The 17,308-nt window shown below is 39.8% G+C and overlaps 1 protein-coding gene across 4 annotated transcripts in view; it reads right to left on the minus strand.

Moving 5' to 3' along the window:
- The window catches only part of slc2a9l2 (solute carrier family 2 member 9, like 2), a 98,891-nt gene that overhangs the window by 80,066 nt on the left and 1,517 nt on the right, over nt 1–17,308 (minus strand). The window contains exons 1-4 of one of the 4 annotated variants that reach the window (XM_070839113.1): nt 16,754–16,818; nt 12,840–12,925; nt 9,062–9,163; nt 2,292–2,452 (exon numbers count right to left, since the gene is read on the minus strand). In XM_070839113.1, coding sequence (XP_070695214.1) covers nt 2,292–2,452; nt 9,062–9,163; nt 12,840–12,908 — 332 coding nt within the window. In that variant the 5' untranslated portion in view covers nt 12,909–12,925; nt 16,754–16,818. Of the gene's footprint in view, nt 1–2,291; nt 2,453–9,061; nt 9,164–12,839; nt 12,926–15,560; nt 15,586–16,699; nt 16,819–17,308 lie in introns of those variants that run through there. The other 3 variants (XM_070839094.1, XM_070839103.1, XM_070839121.1) reach the window with 3 other exon arrangements.

A 17,308-nucleotide genomic window follows, 5' to 3' on the forward strand; every position in this document is an offset into this window, starting at 1 on the left:
ATTTAGTCTTAATAGGCCGATCGACAAAATTCAAACACTTGTAAAAAGTTTGAAGTGTCCGCTTTCCAACAGTCTTTGAATTGTGCGACAATTTTGTGGGGTTTTTTTTTTCTCCAAGTTGAAATATTTAAGGATTCACAGGGAAACTTTTGATGAACCACTTGGTCACTTTATCAAGTCTTTTTCTTCTAGATTGCATCATGTGTCCTCATCTGCTAATATATATTTAACTTTTCTCTCTGACATCTGAATTTCAACCTTTCCAAGACGTGCAAAACTACCAGCTGGCCCACAGCTGTCTTGCAGAGAATATGGAGGGAGAATGAATAATAGGTTTGAGCCTAATCAACACAGTGAGGATCACCACCTGAGAAATCCAAGGTGAATCTTAAGGGCATCTTAATTTTCTCAAAGGACTCCAGGAATAAAAGCTTCATAAGTCTTCTCCTGCTCTCAGATTGACAACCCCATCATTAGTGGATAATAGATTCTTTTGAACATATATTATTTCAGATCACTGAGGTGATTTTATCAGTGTCAGAGTCTGTCCCCAGGTGGTAGAAGGACCGCAGCTTTTCAGTCCTGTACCGCGGTGGTGAAACACAGCTAAACCTGAGAAACACTGGCAGCGAGATTGAATCTCAGAAGTGGAGAATAAGTTGTCAGACCCCTGCCGCTCAGTCTGACGCAAATTCCTTTTTCTCCAACTCCCCAAAAACCATGTCCTTGGAGACTAAGTATGACCACAAAGTATCGACTTTCATTACTGCTGGGCGAGCGCAGACTCTACCTGAGCTTTAGTGATTTTGGTGAGTTGTGACAGACCACATACACAAATGGTTTGTTACTGAATATAAAAAGGCAAAAGCTATTTTTAAGCATGCCTAAGCCAATGAAATCAGTTACAGAGTCATTGATATATAACTTGGGTGAGCTGGTGGCACATTGAATAGTATATTGTTTATAATCCTCTCTGCTTTTTTGCACATGACTCACAAAAGGTACCATTCTTTTTACAGAGCTACTGTAAAATATGTTACTTTTAACAGGGATCCCCTCCTGTAGCTGGTAGAGGCCGAGAGCTCTACCAGAGAGTACTGTGGTAGAAGCCAGTAATAAATCCATAAAAGTAAATCTACGCTACCAAACAACAAAGACAATCCCTTGAGAAAAGTCACTCTGCCCGTTTCCTTTGCTGTATAATGGCAAGTGCCTCTGTACATTGTGAATTCATACGTTTCCTACACTGAGCTGACGGTCGCGGACAGTGATTTAGAGACTGTCAGAGGATAAAGCCAGCGCTCAAGGTATGGAGGGTAGTAAAAGAAAGTGTGAACTGAGAGTCTGACAAAGAAAATGGGGAGCATATAGCAGCATTACCTCATAAACTTCAAAAGAGGAAGCATTGTAGTTTCAGCTAGGCAATGAAAAATTTACACGTCCTATACCGGGATGAAAGTTAATCTTGCCGTGCGTTTGCACCAAGAGAGGAAATGAGCTACTGTGAAACAGTGCAGTGCTGGAAGATTTCTCTCACAGCAAAGCAGCTTCCATTTAACAAGTCTATGCAAGTTCAGCTTGGGCCCCTGGACATCCATCTACTAACTCTATGTTTAGAGCGAGTGCAAAGTAAGTTACATAGGCCCATATCAAGAAGAACAAACTATTTTCTAAAGATTTAGAAATATCTTGCTACATTTTAAAATGTGACCCAGCTTTACTCATTATTCATTTATTCTTTTTTAAATTTAACATACCATGCCTGCTGTTGAATCTAGCGATGAAAGCTACAGATTTAAAAGATACAATTCACTGTTGAAAATAGTGATAGAAGTTTCCTGTTGTTTGTTTGAAGACCTGATCTAAAGCCAAAGCCGGAAAAGAGTGCCACTACACAGATTTCTTGCTGTACTGTATCTGTGATCTTCCTTAAGTGGAAAGTAACATCAGTATGTAAAAGTCTCAGTGCTCTTTATTTCTCATGTGAATATAATACTTTTGTCCATGTCAAGATCATTTTGACTCCATTTTTTCCAATCGGGCGATCTGTTAGTACATTTTGATCTGACTTTTTTGAGATTAAATTGTCAGAGCAGGTCACTGTTAATGTGCCTCAGCTCAAAGTGAGTGAGCCTGATGATATCAGACAGCCTGGGTGGAACCCAAAGTTATCTGGCTAATCCGCTAATCTAATTTCATGATTCAGGTCCCAGGCTGAAAACGAAATGTAGGAGAAACATTTCCGGGAACAAGAACAAGACTTTATTATAAGTGCGAGTGAGTCAACTCACCTTCCCAGTACTTTGATGATAAAAGTGACGGACAGCGCTCCAAGGAGGCCTCCGATAGCAAATATGGACACTGTGACGGACCAGAGGAGGGTGACTGTCTCTGCACCAATAGGCTCCCCATATCTCTCAATCCACGTCTTATTGTAGAAGGCTTTAATGTACTGAAATATGAGAGAGACATACAAGAAATTTATCATTCATCGTTTTGAAAGCTTAATTATTACTTGAAAACTGTGGACGTATTAAACCTGTAAGTCTATGTGAGCAGGAGGAAAATGTACATTTACTTGTACAAGATGTCTTCATCTACTATACAAGCGTAGAGAAATGAAGCATGAATTACGTATTAAGTCTGTGTCTTACTGTTCCAACGTGCTGATATACTGTGTGTTATCTGATATACTGTACGCCTCTGAATATTGTGTTTCATGGAAGAAGATCATTTGTGGGTTTAGCATTGAAAAAAAAAAAATCTGTATGAAATCATATCATAGCCTGTATTTAATTGCACACTCATCTCTGACTGCGATCTGGTAACCCCAGAGAGTGACTGCATTCAGAAAATGATTATTGGCAAGTGTCGCAGCACTCAAGCTTTGACTGAAGTGTCATGGATGGATGTGTCAGCTCAAAAGCATAAACACCAGAGTGGCCTTGTCTGTTCTCAGTCTAGCTTTACTTTTGAGAGGAGAGCCGTGTTGTCCTTGCTGGCAGCCCACTGCTCTGTGCCTGTGCTCCTGCCGATGCCGAGCGCAGAGGTGGCATTGTCTCATTTCCATTGTGTCATTTCCATTGTCTGTTGTAGTAGGCTGTCCTTGCAAGCATCAGGCAGAACATCTGTGAGTGCCTTGTTTGCTCAGCATTTGACTGAAAAGTTGCCTTTGATGTGACACTGATGAGACAAACACTACTGTCCTCGCTTCCACTGCGATAAAGAGAAGGGGCCCCACAGGTTACGCTGGTTTCTACGGGGTTTTCATCACCCTCCGCCTTATTTTCATTGCAGTTCAGGCAGCCAACTCACATGAGGGAGCAGATTAATAATTCCCAAGGATCTGGCTTCATCATTCCGAGCAAGCTCAGCCAGTAATGACAGTAATGAGTGCGTCAAACTTTCCCTCTAATTTCTTGTGTTTAAGAAGTCACATATGTTGACATGTCTTTGTTCCTGACAGAAATGAATTCAAACGGAGTAACCTGCGCAAACAGAGCAGAAACGTCGTCAGTCAGTAATCAATGCAGGAGGCTGGGAGGATCAATGGAGGGCCACGCCCACTTCACACACACTCACACACACACACACACGTAAACAGGGACACACAGGAGACATCAAACATGAACATGAAAACTGGAGGTATGGCTGTGATTGTGACTGCAGGTTTTTTGTGTTGCAGCAGTGAAGCTGAAAAAAATAACTGATAAAAGCAAAACTGTAGCAAACTTTGGAAGGAGCTCCGGCGTGCTGTGGTGGTCTGAATACTGCGCCTGCTTCTGTGGCCATAATCTGTTCTTTTTCACAGCAAAGTGAAGAGGTGTGTTGCATTTCAGTGTTGTCCAGCTGAGAGCACCACTGACCATCATTACTAAATGCAAAGCACTGTCTTTTTAGTTCTCGCTAAGAAGGTACAATGCAACTTTTTCTTTTCAAAATAGAAATATGTCGCTGTGTGTCCACATTTTTTTAATTATATTGTTTTACCTGTGTTTTTTAGACTTAAAGATACTACTTTGTGTCTGTGTCAGTTTTAGACACTTTAAATAAACTGTTTTCATTATGAGGATGTATCGCTGCCTGTAATGATCTTTCCTCAGATCCCTCTCCACTGCTGTCACAACAGTACTTCCCCTGCATGAAGTCTTTGTCACACAAGAAAAAGCCAATTAGACACCTGGTTACGGCAAAGAAGTTCGGCTTTGTAAGGTGGAAAAGCGTCTCTAATCCCTTACTCACCTACAGAAACCAGGTTTCCACATTAAAACATAAAAAAAATAAAGAGATGAAGTGACATAAAGCCAACAGGATCCCTGTTAAGGGCTTGTAAACCTGGTGGCCAGAACCCCATCGGCTTACCACTGATTGACTGTGGAGTTTTGAATGAGGTGAAAAGAAAGCATTGGTCCTGGCTGCTTTTTCTGCAGGAGCCCAGAGAAGATGCCTCCACTCTAACATGAGTAGAAGTTTGCTGTCTGATAGTATTTTTAATGCCTGAGATTTTAAAAGCTACAAGTTTATCAGAATTTCATAGGCTTGCATTTTTAACACTTCATTCAATGTTCATTTGCTCTTTGCAGCAACACAACAAGACCGGCTCGCTGTCAGGGGCAGACATGTTGTGGATGGAGAAACTGAATTTTTACCACTTAATATTATGTTTTTTTCATTGTGATACATGTTTGGCCTTTAGATGAACCTGTATTCAGTATTCAAGCATACAGTGAGTTTCTTTACATTCTGGTGTCATTGAGTTTTGTAAAGATAGCCGAAGCAGTGGCTGACCCCTGTAGTGTAGAGAGGAGCCAGCACTAGTCTAATGACGGGCTTCTATGTTCCTGGGGAGCCGAATCTATAAAGGAGAATAAACAACTGCTCAATATACAAATGAACCAGAGAATTAGCTGCATCGGCAGACACACAGGCGCAGGCACAATGGAATTATTGAGAAATGACTTAATTCGCTTGGCCGTAGATTAGGGAGTTCTGCAGATAGGGATTTTGTGCTAACAAGTGTTAGACAATTAAAACAAGCTCACATTGTCTTTGATCATTCAAAGATTTCCTTGCATAATGAACAGCTTTACAAACTGAGCTGAAAGGGGGAGAGTTGATGGAACACGGAGCTTGTTAAAAAGATACTGAGCGCTTGCATGTCTTTTGAGCTGTAAACTAAATGATAACACTTCAATGCTGGTGTTAATATGGACATTTCAAGTATATTAAAAACAATCTGCGTTCCAGGGGTTGAACAACATGTCATCTACTGTTTTAAATCAGCTCCAACCGTGCAAAGTCAACACAACTCAAATCTATATCTCTCCATCATACATTGGTATGATGGAGAGATATAGATTTGAGTTGTTGGCACCGATCTACGTCATGAACGCTTTTAAAAAATGAATGTTAACGCCTTCCTGATTAGACAGGCTGATTACAGGCATGTGACAGTCACAGATCAAACTATTTGATTTATTGATTGCTGTTGAGAATTATACAAACATGACCAAAAATGCTTGTAAAATAAGTGACTTACCCTGCTTCTTAAGCATAATTAAAACGTCATCTATTGTACATGTCCCTTTGGCATCATTTCTAGCAATATGGCAGATTGATTAATGAATTCTGTTGTCTTGTTTTATATCTTAAGAAATGTTGGCACATTGTACTGAAAAGCATTTAAAATCAAATGTCACTAATAAAGAAGTGTTTGGTTTTTGGTTCCTCTTGCAGGTTCTTGGGCTTCTGCAGCCTCCTAAGAGTGGATAGGAGTCACTTGTTTATCTGCACAGAGAGGAAACTTTAAGATCATCTTTGCCTTCAGATGCTTTTGGGAAACAAGGCCCAGGTTTTAGGGGTCAGGCCTCAAGCTAAGAAAAGACTGAGATGTTAGAAGTGAAGCTAGCGGGTTCGTGGTGCAGTGTGACAGTCAGCCATTAAGGCACAAATACAACCAGTCCATCTGAGTGTCTCATAAAGTCTCCTGTGAAATATTTAGAGCTAAGATCTTCACTGAAAGCCCAGCAGACTCAGAGTTGTTGTATTGAGGAATCAGGCAGCTTGCACATTTACAACTATGTGAAGTTTTCACTGAAATGTAGGGGTTATCTGAGAGGTCATTCGTGTACACTGTTTACACTAGTTTTATTTTGCAGAACAATGCTCATTCATTTATGAAAATGCTTATTATTGGCCCACATTCAGAAATAATTAACAGTCAGGAAGCCATGGGCAAAAGAAAAGGGACTCTCTTGGAGACAGAATTAGGGACTTGAGTAAGACAAAGACATTATGGACACAGAGGTACAAGTGATACAGTGGTTCTTTTTACCCATTCACCCACTGCTGGTGATGGGTTGGGGGCAAATTTATTTATTTATTGTATCTACAAAAATGTATTGTTCTCTACTTTCCTTACTGTAAATAATATCTAGCATTTAACATCGCACAATTACCATAGGATCACTGGCCAATAGATCACCAGACATGGCTTCCATTGTGAAGATTGGTTTGCTCCACTTGTACACACAACACCTAATTGTGAGGGAATTTTCCTTCTTCAGTCTCTTTAAGCAAGAGTTTCCCCAGATCACATTCAGGCCAACTGTGAATCCTAAAGTTGGGGAAGGTCTGTCTCCGTCTTTGGAGAGCAGTTTAGCTGTCTGATTGTTTGCGTTGGCTGGTTCCCTTCAAATGACGAGTGAAGCTGTTGTGTGAGGGGAACTGTGCTGTGCTGCACTCCAGCACTCCAGCTGGAGATCCACAGGGCAGGATCTGGCCATAGTTTCTTTTTTTAGATTTCAGAGAGCCAATGGACTAGTATGTACGTACAGGCAGAATGAATACATTTGGGTGTGGAATAATTTTGGTATGTCTAGCAGGGGTTAAAAGGCTGATCAGAGGAAGCCACCCTCAGAATTGACATGGCATCAGGCAGTGTTCAAAACTTTGTTGCTGTTCTCTCTGTTCTCCTCAGCCAAGCATCAATAAGTATTGTTATGTGAGACATCAAAGCCTTCAGCTAGCTTTTCTTCACAGTAGGTGCTAACAACTAGCTTCAGTGATTTTCACCTCACTAATTAAAAGAAGTATCCCACTGTTCTGTGACCCCAGGGTTCCACTCAGGGAATGGTAAAGACTTATTGAAACCTTTGCATCACTGTACAGAATCCAATCCAGGAAAACAAGCTGTAAATTGAAGACGGTGCTTTTCACATAATTCTCTTTGTGCTGTGGTACCATGCAATCTAAAGCTTTAGAGGCTTTAGGCAGGGGAAACTTCTGGCTCCATAGTTAAGATGCCGACATCGTAGCATCAAAAAGGCTGTTCCCAAACCAGTGGGTGACGTCACAGTGGCTAGATCCACTCCTTATATACAGTCTATGTTCGAATTTTGGTCGAACTTTCTCATTCTTGAGTGACTAGCTAATTTGCTTCAGCAGCAAGTCTGCCAAGCCGTGTGTTTCTGCCCACCAGGGGTACGTAACTCCAACATTTACTCTTCTTTTAGCTCTACTTTTGGCCTCCTCCTGTTATTTTATTATCTCTCTCTGTAGCTGCAAATTTTTCCATATTTGTCACCATATAGCCACTAATTTTGTCTACTACTAATTGTGCTTTTAGAGCTTTTGCTTTGAAAACAGCTGCCTGCTGCTGCATATTGTCATATTATCTATGTTTTCAAGGACTAATCCATAATAATAATCCAAATATATCATAATAAATGAAAATAAATGAAATGCCATTTGTAACTATTTAAAGAAAATTTAATTAGCGGACAAGACATCACCATATTGATGGAAGCATTACTCTTTTTATATATTGTTTAAAAACTTATGTTCACCCTCAACTGTTACACACTAATCAGAGCTTCACACAAAAGCAGTGAATGAGGTTCTACTTAAATCTTTGTCAGTGAAAGCTGAAATCCATTTTCTGCATTTCCTGCAATGTTGTACCGGCAACAGTAGAGCTGAGGGTTATAATTTTGAATACTAATTAAATGACCTGTGGGGCATCTAATTACTTCTAAACAAATACAAGGCCCCATTGAAAAGTATGACCTCAGAAAATGCTGTTTCTCATTAAAAAATGGCTCTGCTCAACTGGGCTGGTACATAAAAGCTATTGAAAATTGCTATTTCAGTTTCACCAGTCAAAAAGGATTTAGAGACAGAGACAATGTGCAGTCTCGTCCAAGCTGTGCTAATTACACTTAACTGTCTTCCTGCTGATGTCTTTTTTTTTCTTCTTTTTTATGTATATATCTGACAGGAGACCCTGCACTAAAAATGTCGGCCTCTCAGTAAACACACATTCACTTTAATTACTTTCCCCTCTTCGCCCTCCTGAGACTAAAGATGCAATTACCAAAAAAATGGAATAAATCAAACCCCAGTAGCAACTGTGTTTGTAAAAAATAAATCAACTTTTTGTGGATGCAACTTCGGAGATCAAAAGTTCACTTTTGTGCTTGTATACAAGTGGGAAGAAAGTCATATTGAACAACAAAGTGTTTTAATTACTGAACAATATCCAATTATACAATATGAACTAGCTATTTCTAACTGATGGGTGGGACCGTTAATCTGAACTGACAAGACCCGCTGGTGTTCTTGTATGTTTTAAATAGAAGTGTGTGCTTTTGTTTTCACAACAGACTGGTTTCTGCTGAATGTGTGTGTGACAACCGTGAAACCATTAATTCAGCTGAACATCCCTCTCCATGCAGACTGTACATGACACATTAGTATGGTCAGCAAACAGTGATTAAATGACAAATAGTAGACAAACCCACAGCAATTACTAAGATTTATAATGGGGTTTGCTATAAGGTGACAGAGTTAATAAACTTGTGAATATGCACATTTTAAAAAATCAATTCAAAATGGGAAGACAACTCCGTATTTCTCTGCTAAATTCTAAAGCTAACTTTATCAAAATTTGAAGTACTGCCTACAAGGATTTTATTGATTTCTAGAAGTGCTTACAAAGAAGAGAGATCAATGGCGGCTCCCTACAAGCAGGCTTATTAGAAGTCCTAACAGTCTGACTCACCACAGCAGGGGCGTTGACCACAGAGAGGTTGTATCCGTAAATGAAAGATGATCCCAGGGCGCCGAAGAAGGCTGCGCTCAACAGGCAGGCTGTGATTGGCTGCTAACGAGAGAGCACACATAGCACACGGGTTCATACTGGTCATACAAACATGAACGTGTTAGAGGCCTTGTCAGTGGCAGCCACACTCAAGGTCAAACCAAAACCATGGAGAATTCAGCAGAGGGCGTTTCATACAGGCCCAGGTATGTAGGCCAGGAAACTGGGTTATTCACTTCACCATGTCCTTGATTAGGTCACTGGTTGAACAACAAATAGTAACGGCACAGTGACGAGTTCATGGTGGTTTGTGCATGCTCTGTTTGACTTGGGATGAGGAGGAGCAATGATTGGAAATGATGAAGGCAGTGGTTATATAAGGTCTATTAGTGGAGTAAGAACAGGACTATAAATGTACAATAAGCTGTAGATATCATCAAAATGTTATTCTACAAGGAGACACATAACTGAGCATTCAGAAAGAGTGACAAAGACACGGGTCTGTTGTTACATTAAGGATGCTGTAAATAGGTGGCGCAGGTACAAAAACAGATCATAAAAAGATAAAGTGTGAAGACCCAGAAACTTGAGGGGCTAAAATCATAAAGTTTGTCCTCCATGTGGCACAAGAGAAAAGGCCACAATGTCATAAAATTCAAGCCATTCAAATCCTTTGGGAGGATGAACAATTAGATTATGAAAGATCCTGTGTGCAAAGTTGACATTTAGGCCTGAAGATGGTACAGCATATAAATGAAGTGGGTTCATACCCAAATTTTTTTTTTTAATGGCAATTTTTTTCATATGTCTTGCATACAGGTTGGAAATTTGGCCTCAGGGGTGGTCAAACGTTGGGGATCATTGTCTGTGGGCTACAAATATCCATAATATCTAAATTCCATGGCGATATGGTGAGTGTTGTCGTATCTTGCTATGGACCAAACTGATCCGTACTGACTGAAAAACCCCTAAACTTGTTCAAACTTTTATTGTAATGTTTTGAATTCAGGCTCTGGGTGAAGCTGTGGGCTACAGTATTTTTGGACCAAATAGAAGTTATGGTTGTGAAGAAATGTGTTTTTTTTGGCTCACTGACGCATTTACAGAAAGTTAGAAATCCAATGCTAGAAATCCTCGTGCAGGTTTGATAAAGGAAGCAGAGTTTTATAACTTAATGGCATGAGACGTACTTGAGCAGATCAGGTTGATGTAACATGACAACACTGCGTATAGCACACCAGAAGCACACCAAGCATCACTATTTTGCCAGTCTAAGGTTTAACATCTGACGACCAGCCAGGGTGACTCTCCCGCTTTGTCACATGGTAAAAGAAACAATATTAAAGTGGAAATCTGTACACATTGATTGCTAAATCAAGCGCAAAGATTAAACGTTACTGTAGAGGCTGCACATAAAAGGACAATTAGCCACTCAGAGCGGACACTATACCATCCCTGTTAATTATTCATGCACAAATTATTTGCCACAATACTCCTCTTGATCTCCTCACAGTATAATAGTGGTTGAAAAATAGCCCTCAGAGCCAGACAACTGCCGTACAATGGTGATGTTTTTCAACTACAGCCGTCAAAGCACATTTCCTGGTTTGGTATGCTGTATGGGAATTCCTCTAAAATTTTTCTTTGGTTGTTAATGCACAAATTATTCTATATATAGAGTTCACCTGGTAATTTTTCTTATTTGCTTTGCATGGTTTGATAAAAACACGTATTTTGCTCCACTTGAAGTTTATTAATTCATGCACATGGACTGCGTAACCACTGTGCTCCTCCATGGGCTCAGTTTAGCAATCATTTTGCAATCCCTGCACATAGTTCAGAAATCCTTGTGAATGGATTTCAACATGTTTTTTTTTCCCCCCTTTTCCCGTGTAGTACTAAATCCCATTTTTCTAGAGGGAAATGTTTAAGTGTGTCCAGGGCCCCTCTTATCATTATATAAGCAAAAGTGAGAAAGACACAAATGATTAAACATTGTTGGGATGGAGAAAATAAGCGTCAGAAAAAGTTAAAAGACAAGAGTACAAATTCATGTTTAATTAATTTTCTGACCCTTTGGAGATAAATGGTAAAAATATTCTCACTGTATTATATATTCATGTATCTAATAATATTCGTCATTCAATTGATATCTTGTTCATGACATTTGTCACCTCTAAGGCTCAGTAGCAGTTTATGCATCTATGCATTTTAATCCTACTGTGGATGAAGGCAACGATGAATATAGTTATGAATACAGGGATATGAATATGCACCGGGTTTGATTAATGTTTTTCAGCTTGGATTTAAATGTAAATGTTGATAATGTGCCTCAGGTTAAGGGAAAATGCCCCTTTGAAAATTGTGTTTGTCAATATAAATAATATAAATAATCCAAAACACAGTTTTATTTAATGATTTATTGGGTTACTGAAAAAAATATATTAAGCCTTAATTACCTCAGTTCCCAAATGTGAAAAAAATCCCATACGTGTGGATTAAGATAACAATAAAAGTAAAAGCACTGGGCACCACCTACACCTACAATAATGCGTACGTGTTGTTGCTGAGTCAACTCCTTTGTGTGGTGAAACAGACAAGGCAGTAAATGAACAGCTGAAGCTGTATGGAAATCTCTCCACGGGGACCTGCCTCAGTCCAGGTTCGTACTTTGGAGGTTTAGACAGCGACTGGTTCATTGTCGAGCAGGAGGCTGTCAATAAAACTGACACAGTCCGGGCAGCTAGATCAAAGCTATGACTCTAATGTTTGCAGAAAGCCACCAGTGGAGAGGGAACAGGATCACGTGAGTGGCGTGCAAGTCACATTTCATGAAAAGTCATCATTAATTAATCTTTATACACACTAACAAACATTTCCATTAAGATTGAGAGTCTCAATAATTCTGACAGTTATTGGTTTAGTATAGTTTATTAGAGTTTTATGAAATCAGAGGTTTAAATATTAAATGCTATGGTTTAAGATGACCTGAGCCGAATTTTCTCTCTATTTTTAAATTACTGCACAATCTTACTGACTGACTTATATTGAAGACGATTGCTTTACCACATCAACAATACATTATTCATTCATTCATTAACTACACTGCTTATCCTCAGAGGCTCGGGGGTGGGGGCAGACAGACAATCATTCGTTTTCACACCTAAGGGCATTTTATAGTAACCAATTAAGTGGAGGGCGTGGGAGGAAGCCGTAGTGCCCAGACGGACACCATGTAAGCACGGTGAGAACATGAAAACTCCACACAGAAAAGCCCCAGGGGGCCGGCAGGTTCAAACCCAGGACTTGGCTCCCCCATCAGTATAGTTATAATAAAAGTAATAATAAAAACTGCTTTTCTTATTAGTTAAACCTAATTTCAATGTGATTTTAAGAGAGAACAACTGTGTTTCAGCCTCACAAAGCAACAGAGGGATTTAGGATGACAACATAAACATTAGTGTCATGTGTAAAGGCCAAAGGTCAAGTACACATGAGGCTACCGAAGCGCAGTATCCTCACAAATCTTCGCCTATGCTTATCAGCATAACTGGTTCATGAATGACATAACAGGCGAATAACAACAACATGTCAAACGGCCATGACCTAGTGCTAGCAGGACAGAGCTGTCAAACCATTCAGATTTCATACATCATAAAAGATGTCAACATCTGGAAGCAGCACATTCAGAAAGATATGCACTTGGCCACGGTGTTTTCGGTGATTTCACGACACTAACCTTTCCAGAGTTCTTCCCAGACTCGCTCATCTTGTGGGCATCCAGGTCATCCTTCTGCGGTTTGTCCATGTTCACGTTTCAGCACCCTTAAATGAGAAGGTCATTTCATATTAGACATCTAGCTCGTGCAGAGTATCCACAGGAAGACAAGAGGTGTTTCACAACAAAGAGGGGGAAGTGGATTTTATTATAGAAACATCGGAGTGAAGCATCTGCTGAAAAGGAAATGACAGTGCCTCAGTGTGCTGACATGCAACACGGACGCCAGCACACACAGGATTATGGAACAGAACTTGGTCACAAGATGAGGATTTAACCATGAGACAAAACAAAGTGAAATCAGTTTTCAAACATGCAAAAATCTCCCCGGCAGGACCTTAACTACAGTTTGAAGCATGGGATTTTTACCCAATTCTTCGAGAGCAGAAAAAAAGCAATGGACTTGTCTGGAATTGCACTGCACCGCAGTACGGGACTCCACAGTGTGGCCAAGTGCAACAGACAGCAAATGAAAAGCCTGAGTCTACCACCTAGTGGTTAGAAGAATAGTAACAATCAGAAACACTGGACAGCAGACACGATCATTAAAAATGCAGAAATTGTATGAAATTTGGTGGTTTCTATATTAGTGAAAATGTATATTAGGCATACTGAGCATTTTAGGCGTAACTAATAGGAGTCAGTGGCCTGTACTACTATGGATTTTCTCTTTCTCTTTTCTCGGCTAAAACATTTAGTTGCGTTCAGAGTAGTTCACTAGTGCAGGATTTCATTTTACAGCTCTGGAGTGAATTCATAAGGTGACTGAACACACAGGACAGTTGTAGCCTTACCCTCTTTTACTGAATCTATTTGGTTAAACGGCCTCTTAAATTTCAGGTCAGTAACTTCCATTACAACTCTGGATGATGAGGTTGTTAGTGCCATTAAGCATTAGGGACCATTTACTCCAATGCCAGTTCAAACTGGATCTTTTTTATTTTAGCTTTGAGAAAACTTTCCGGAGCCCAACTTACTGTAAAGCTAAGCTTCAGTACAATAAAAAACTCAGTTAATATCTATTTTTCCACCTTTTGAGCCCTTCAGAAACCTAGTAATTGGACTTGAAGTGCAGTTTAACCCACTCTATCTGACCTGCCTTTACCTACAATCACTCAGTGTAGCAGATAAAAGATGCACATTTAAGTGCATCTGAAGAGTCGACTGTCTTGTTTGTCTGACACACCAGTTATCAGGAGGCACAGGTTATGACCTCTGGATCCCTCCCTTTTATCTCTGCAATCAGTTCATGAACCTGATGTTACTTGAAAGATGACCTATATTTGCTAACAGGAAGGCTGTGAGCTCCCTGGCTTTGAATACAAAGTGACTGTTGTGTGTGTGTGTGTGTGTGTATAAAGTGACTGTTTACTTTGCAACACACTTTCAATATGTAATGCTTCAGTAGGTTAATAACAAATCATTGGTTGATGCATGCCTTTATTTTTGCAGATAATGGGTGGCACTACTTTCCAACTGTCCTGCCAAACCACACACACACACACACACAAAAAGTAGGTTAATGGCTTTTGCCACCTACTTAAAGAAATACTCCACAGAAAGCCCAGACTTCTAGTTTGCTCCTGAGGGAGAACAGCAGCTGCAGTCAGCTTGAAGTCACAGCAAAAACGGTATCTGAAAATGTCCATTGAAACTTCACAAACCACTGCTGCAGCATAAACCAAACTTTTCAGAGCATCTTTTCGAGGCTCCTCAAGACACTAAAAGTATATTTTCAGTGGAGTGACCATCAAGAAGACCCCACCGCCAAAGCTCCAAACACAAGACTGGAAACTGGCATCACTCTGAAACTGGTCAACAGCTCCTTTGACTCGAGATCTAACACTAGACTCAGTCTAAATTATTACTGCTGTCTGATGCTGCTGGAGGTTTGTTAAAAGGCCCAGTAAAAAGGCCAATAACCTGATGCACAATGATCCACTTTCCATCTATATTTCAAACTCTTTAATATATCTTCTGTGAATATGAAGATACTTGAGTGATATGGTTGAAGTCATTATTATGATTTGATCATGGATCAAGATACAGAGTTTGATTTGGCAAATGCATACAAAGTCCCATTCACAGTGAGCACACATTATGTAATGGGTTGCATGAGATCAAGCTCTTGTAAAGTATAATTAATTCATTAATCATTCATTTGGGGGCATGATACAAACATGTTATATAATACAATGTTATTCAGCTGTAACTCAATCAGTTATGATATGAAACTACAACCCCCACTCAACATACCTCAAATTCATACTATGAAAAAATATTACACATTTAAAACAGATGGTTTTGATTATTAATTGATGTTTGATTCAAACATAGAGACTGATGTTCATTCACTGCCTGACACTAAAACTATGTTCAAAAAAGCAAGCTGGTTGTAAAAGTTACTACCAATTAGACCACAATTTACTGCAGATGAAAATTAGCCTGTATGGCTAAACGCTCCTTAAATAAAATAAAGCATAAGCAAAAGATAGCAAAACATTTTTTCCAAATCCTGTGTACAATGTTTGAGATAGTAGCAATATGTCCAAAGAGACAAACTCCTATAGCGCTGTGGATCACAGCTGAGAAGACTGCCAACAGCCTCGACATTGAAAATAATAATAATTACACACATTTTTCACCAGACTGAGTGAGGAGAACCACGGTGGACATACTTACCCACATACAGGCTGTGCATCCAGTGCTTAGAGGACAACTACTGACCCAGTATTACCTGGGCTGAGATAATAACTCTGAAAAATGATTAACTTTGATGAGTCCCTCTCGCCTCACCCCTCTCCGTCTCCCTCACTTTTGTTATCATGGCAGTCTGAGGTCAGCCACATTGCAGGGAAGAGAAACATTAACTCCAATCTGTATTCTGTTACAGCGTTGCTGTAATGTACCTGCTTATCCACCGTGTAGCCATAATCATCATTACATGAAATATAAGCTGTTCCACATTCAGGCAGCCATTACACTAATTTTATGATGTTAATTTGCACAAATCTACTAGTTCTTAAAGAGCGCACGGGTCCATTAATGAAATATACATTTATATGAAAATATGAAATAGATTTATTCAGTAGGATGAGGTGATTTCAGTGAAGTGAGTGCAGTGAAACACTGCTTTTCTGCCCAGTGTTAAGTTACACTTTCAACTGAAGCTGAATTTTTCAGCTAAACCAAGGGATTTACTTTTAATAATTTATTTAATCTAAGAAGCAGGAGAATTTTTTCAGCCCATAAAGACACACTTAATCCCTCAGTTTATCAGATACATTCCAATTCAGTTCAGTCATTCATTTAACTGCACCCCAGAGTGTCAGTCAGTGGCTGGATTTAAACGCGGGTGTCTCTTGTTTCAAAAAATCTTTCTCGTAACATCTTGGGTCATTCACTGTAGTTTGAAAAGATGCAAAGAAACTGCTGAACATTAGCTGTTGCTGCGAGTCAGCTGCCTTCACACAGTGTTGAGTTTGTATTGTAAAATCAATTCTAAACTTGACCTGACAAACACCCCCCTTATCATAACAAAAAAACTAAAAACCATTTTTAAATAATAAAACACAAACTGAAAAGAGCAAGCCTGCACTGGAAACTCACTTAAACGAAAGTGAAAACAAAAAAGAGAAATTAAAATAAATGAAATGAAAATACAAAACTATAATAATCTAGAATAGACAGACCAACAGGGTTAACAAAGCTTTTGCGTCCAACTCAGCTCCTCCTTTCAGTTACCACAGGAATGATCATTAAAAGAGCACTTCAACAGAAACAAAACGTTTAGTCACATGAAGCCGCCTTCTTCTTTGTACAGGTTAACAAGCATGTAATACATAAATCCTGCCATTGAGGATCTTTTCTCTTACCATAAAAACAATGTAGAGAGCCCTTCCAGCTTATCCATTGCTCTGCTGCATTCTTTGACCTCATGTAAGCCTGAGAAACACTCCTTCATCAACCAGACTGGCCAAAGTCCAGAGAGGACATCCCCTGATCAGATGGGCTTTAGATCAGAGTCACAGCACAACCGTCAGCCGTCGGGGGAACATGCACACCCTGCTGGAGTTATCTCATAGACAGAGGTTACCACTGAATGCTAACTTCCTGATAAATGGAGAGACAATGCCAAAGAGAAAGAGAAAGAGGCTTCTGCTTCTGGTGGGGCATCGTAACAGACACACCACAGCTCGTTACGTTAAAGCAGCACAACAGCTCGGTCAGTCCTCCAAAAAAAAAAAAAAACACTCCTCAGGCAGCTTTTTCTCTCATCAATGGCTGCTTTATTCTCCCTTGGCTTCCCATTAATTATGTTGTTGAAGCTATACTGCACATGTGAGCCTCATTTCTGCATGAAAGAGCACATACGGTGTCATAAACACAGGCCAAAAAACACAGCATAGTTTATGTTCAGAGCTGCGGCG

The sequence above is a fragment of the Pempheris klunzingeri genome, chromosome 2 (genome assembly GCF_042242105.1).
Source record: "Pempheris klunzingeri isolate RE-2024b chromosome 2, fPemKlu1.hap1, whole genome shotgun sequence".
NCBI lineage: Eukaryota > Metazoa > Chordata > Actinopteri > Acropomatiformes > Pempheridae > Pempheris > Pempheris klunzingeri.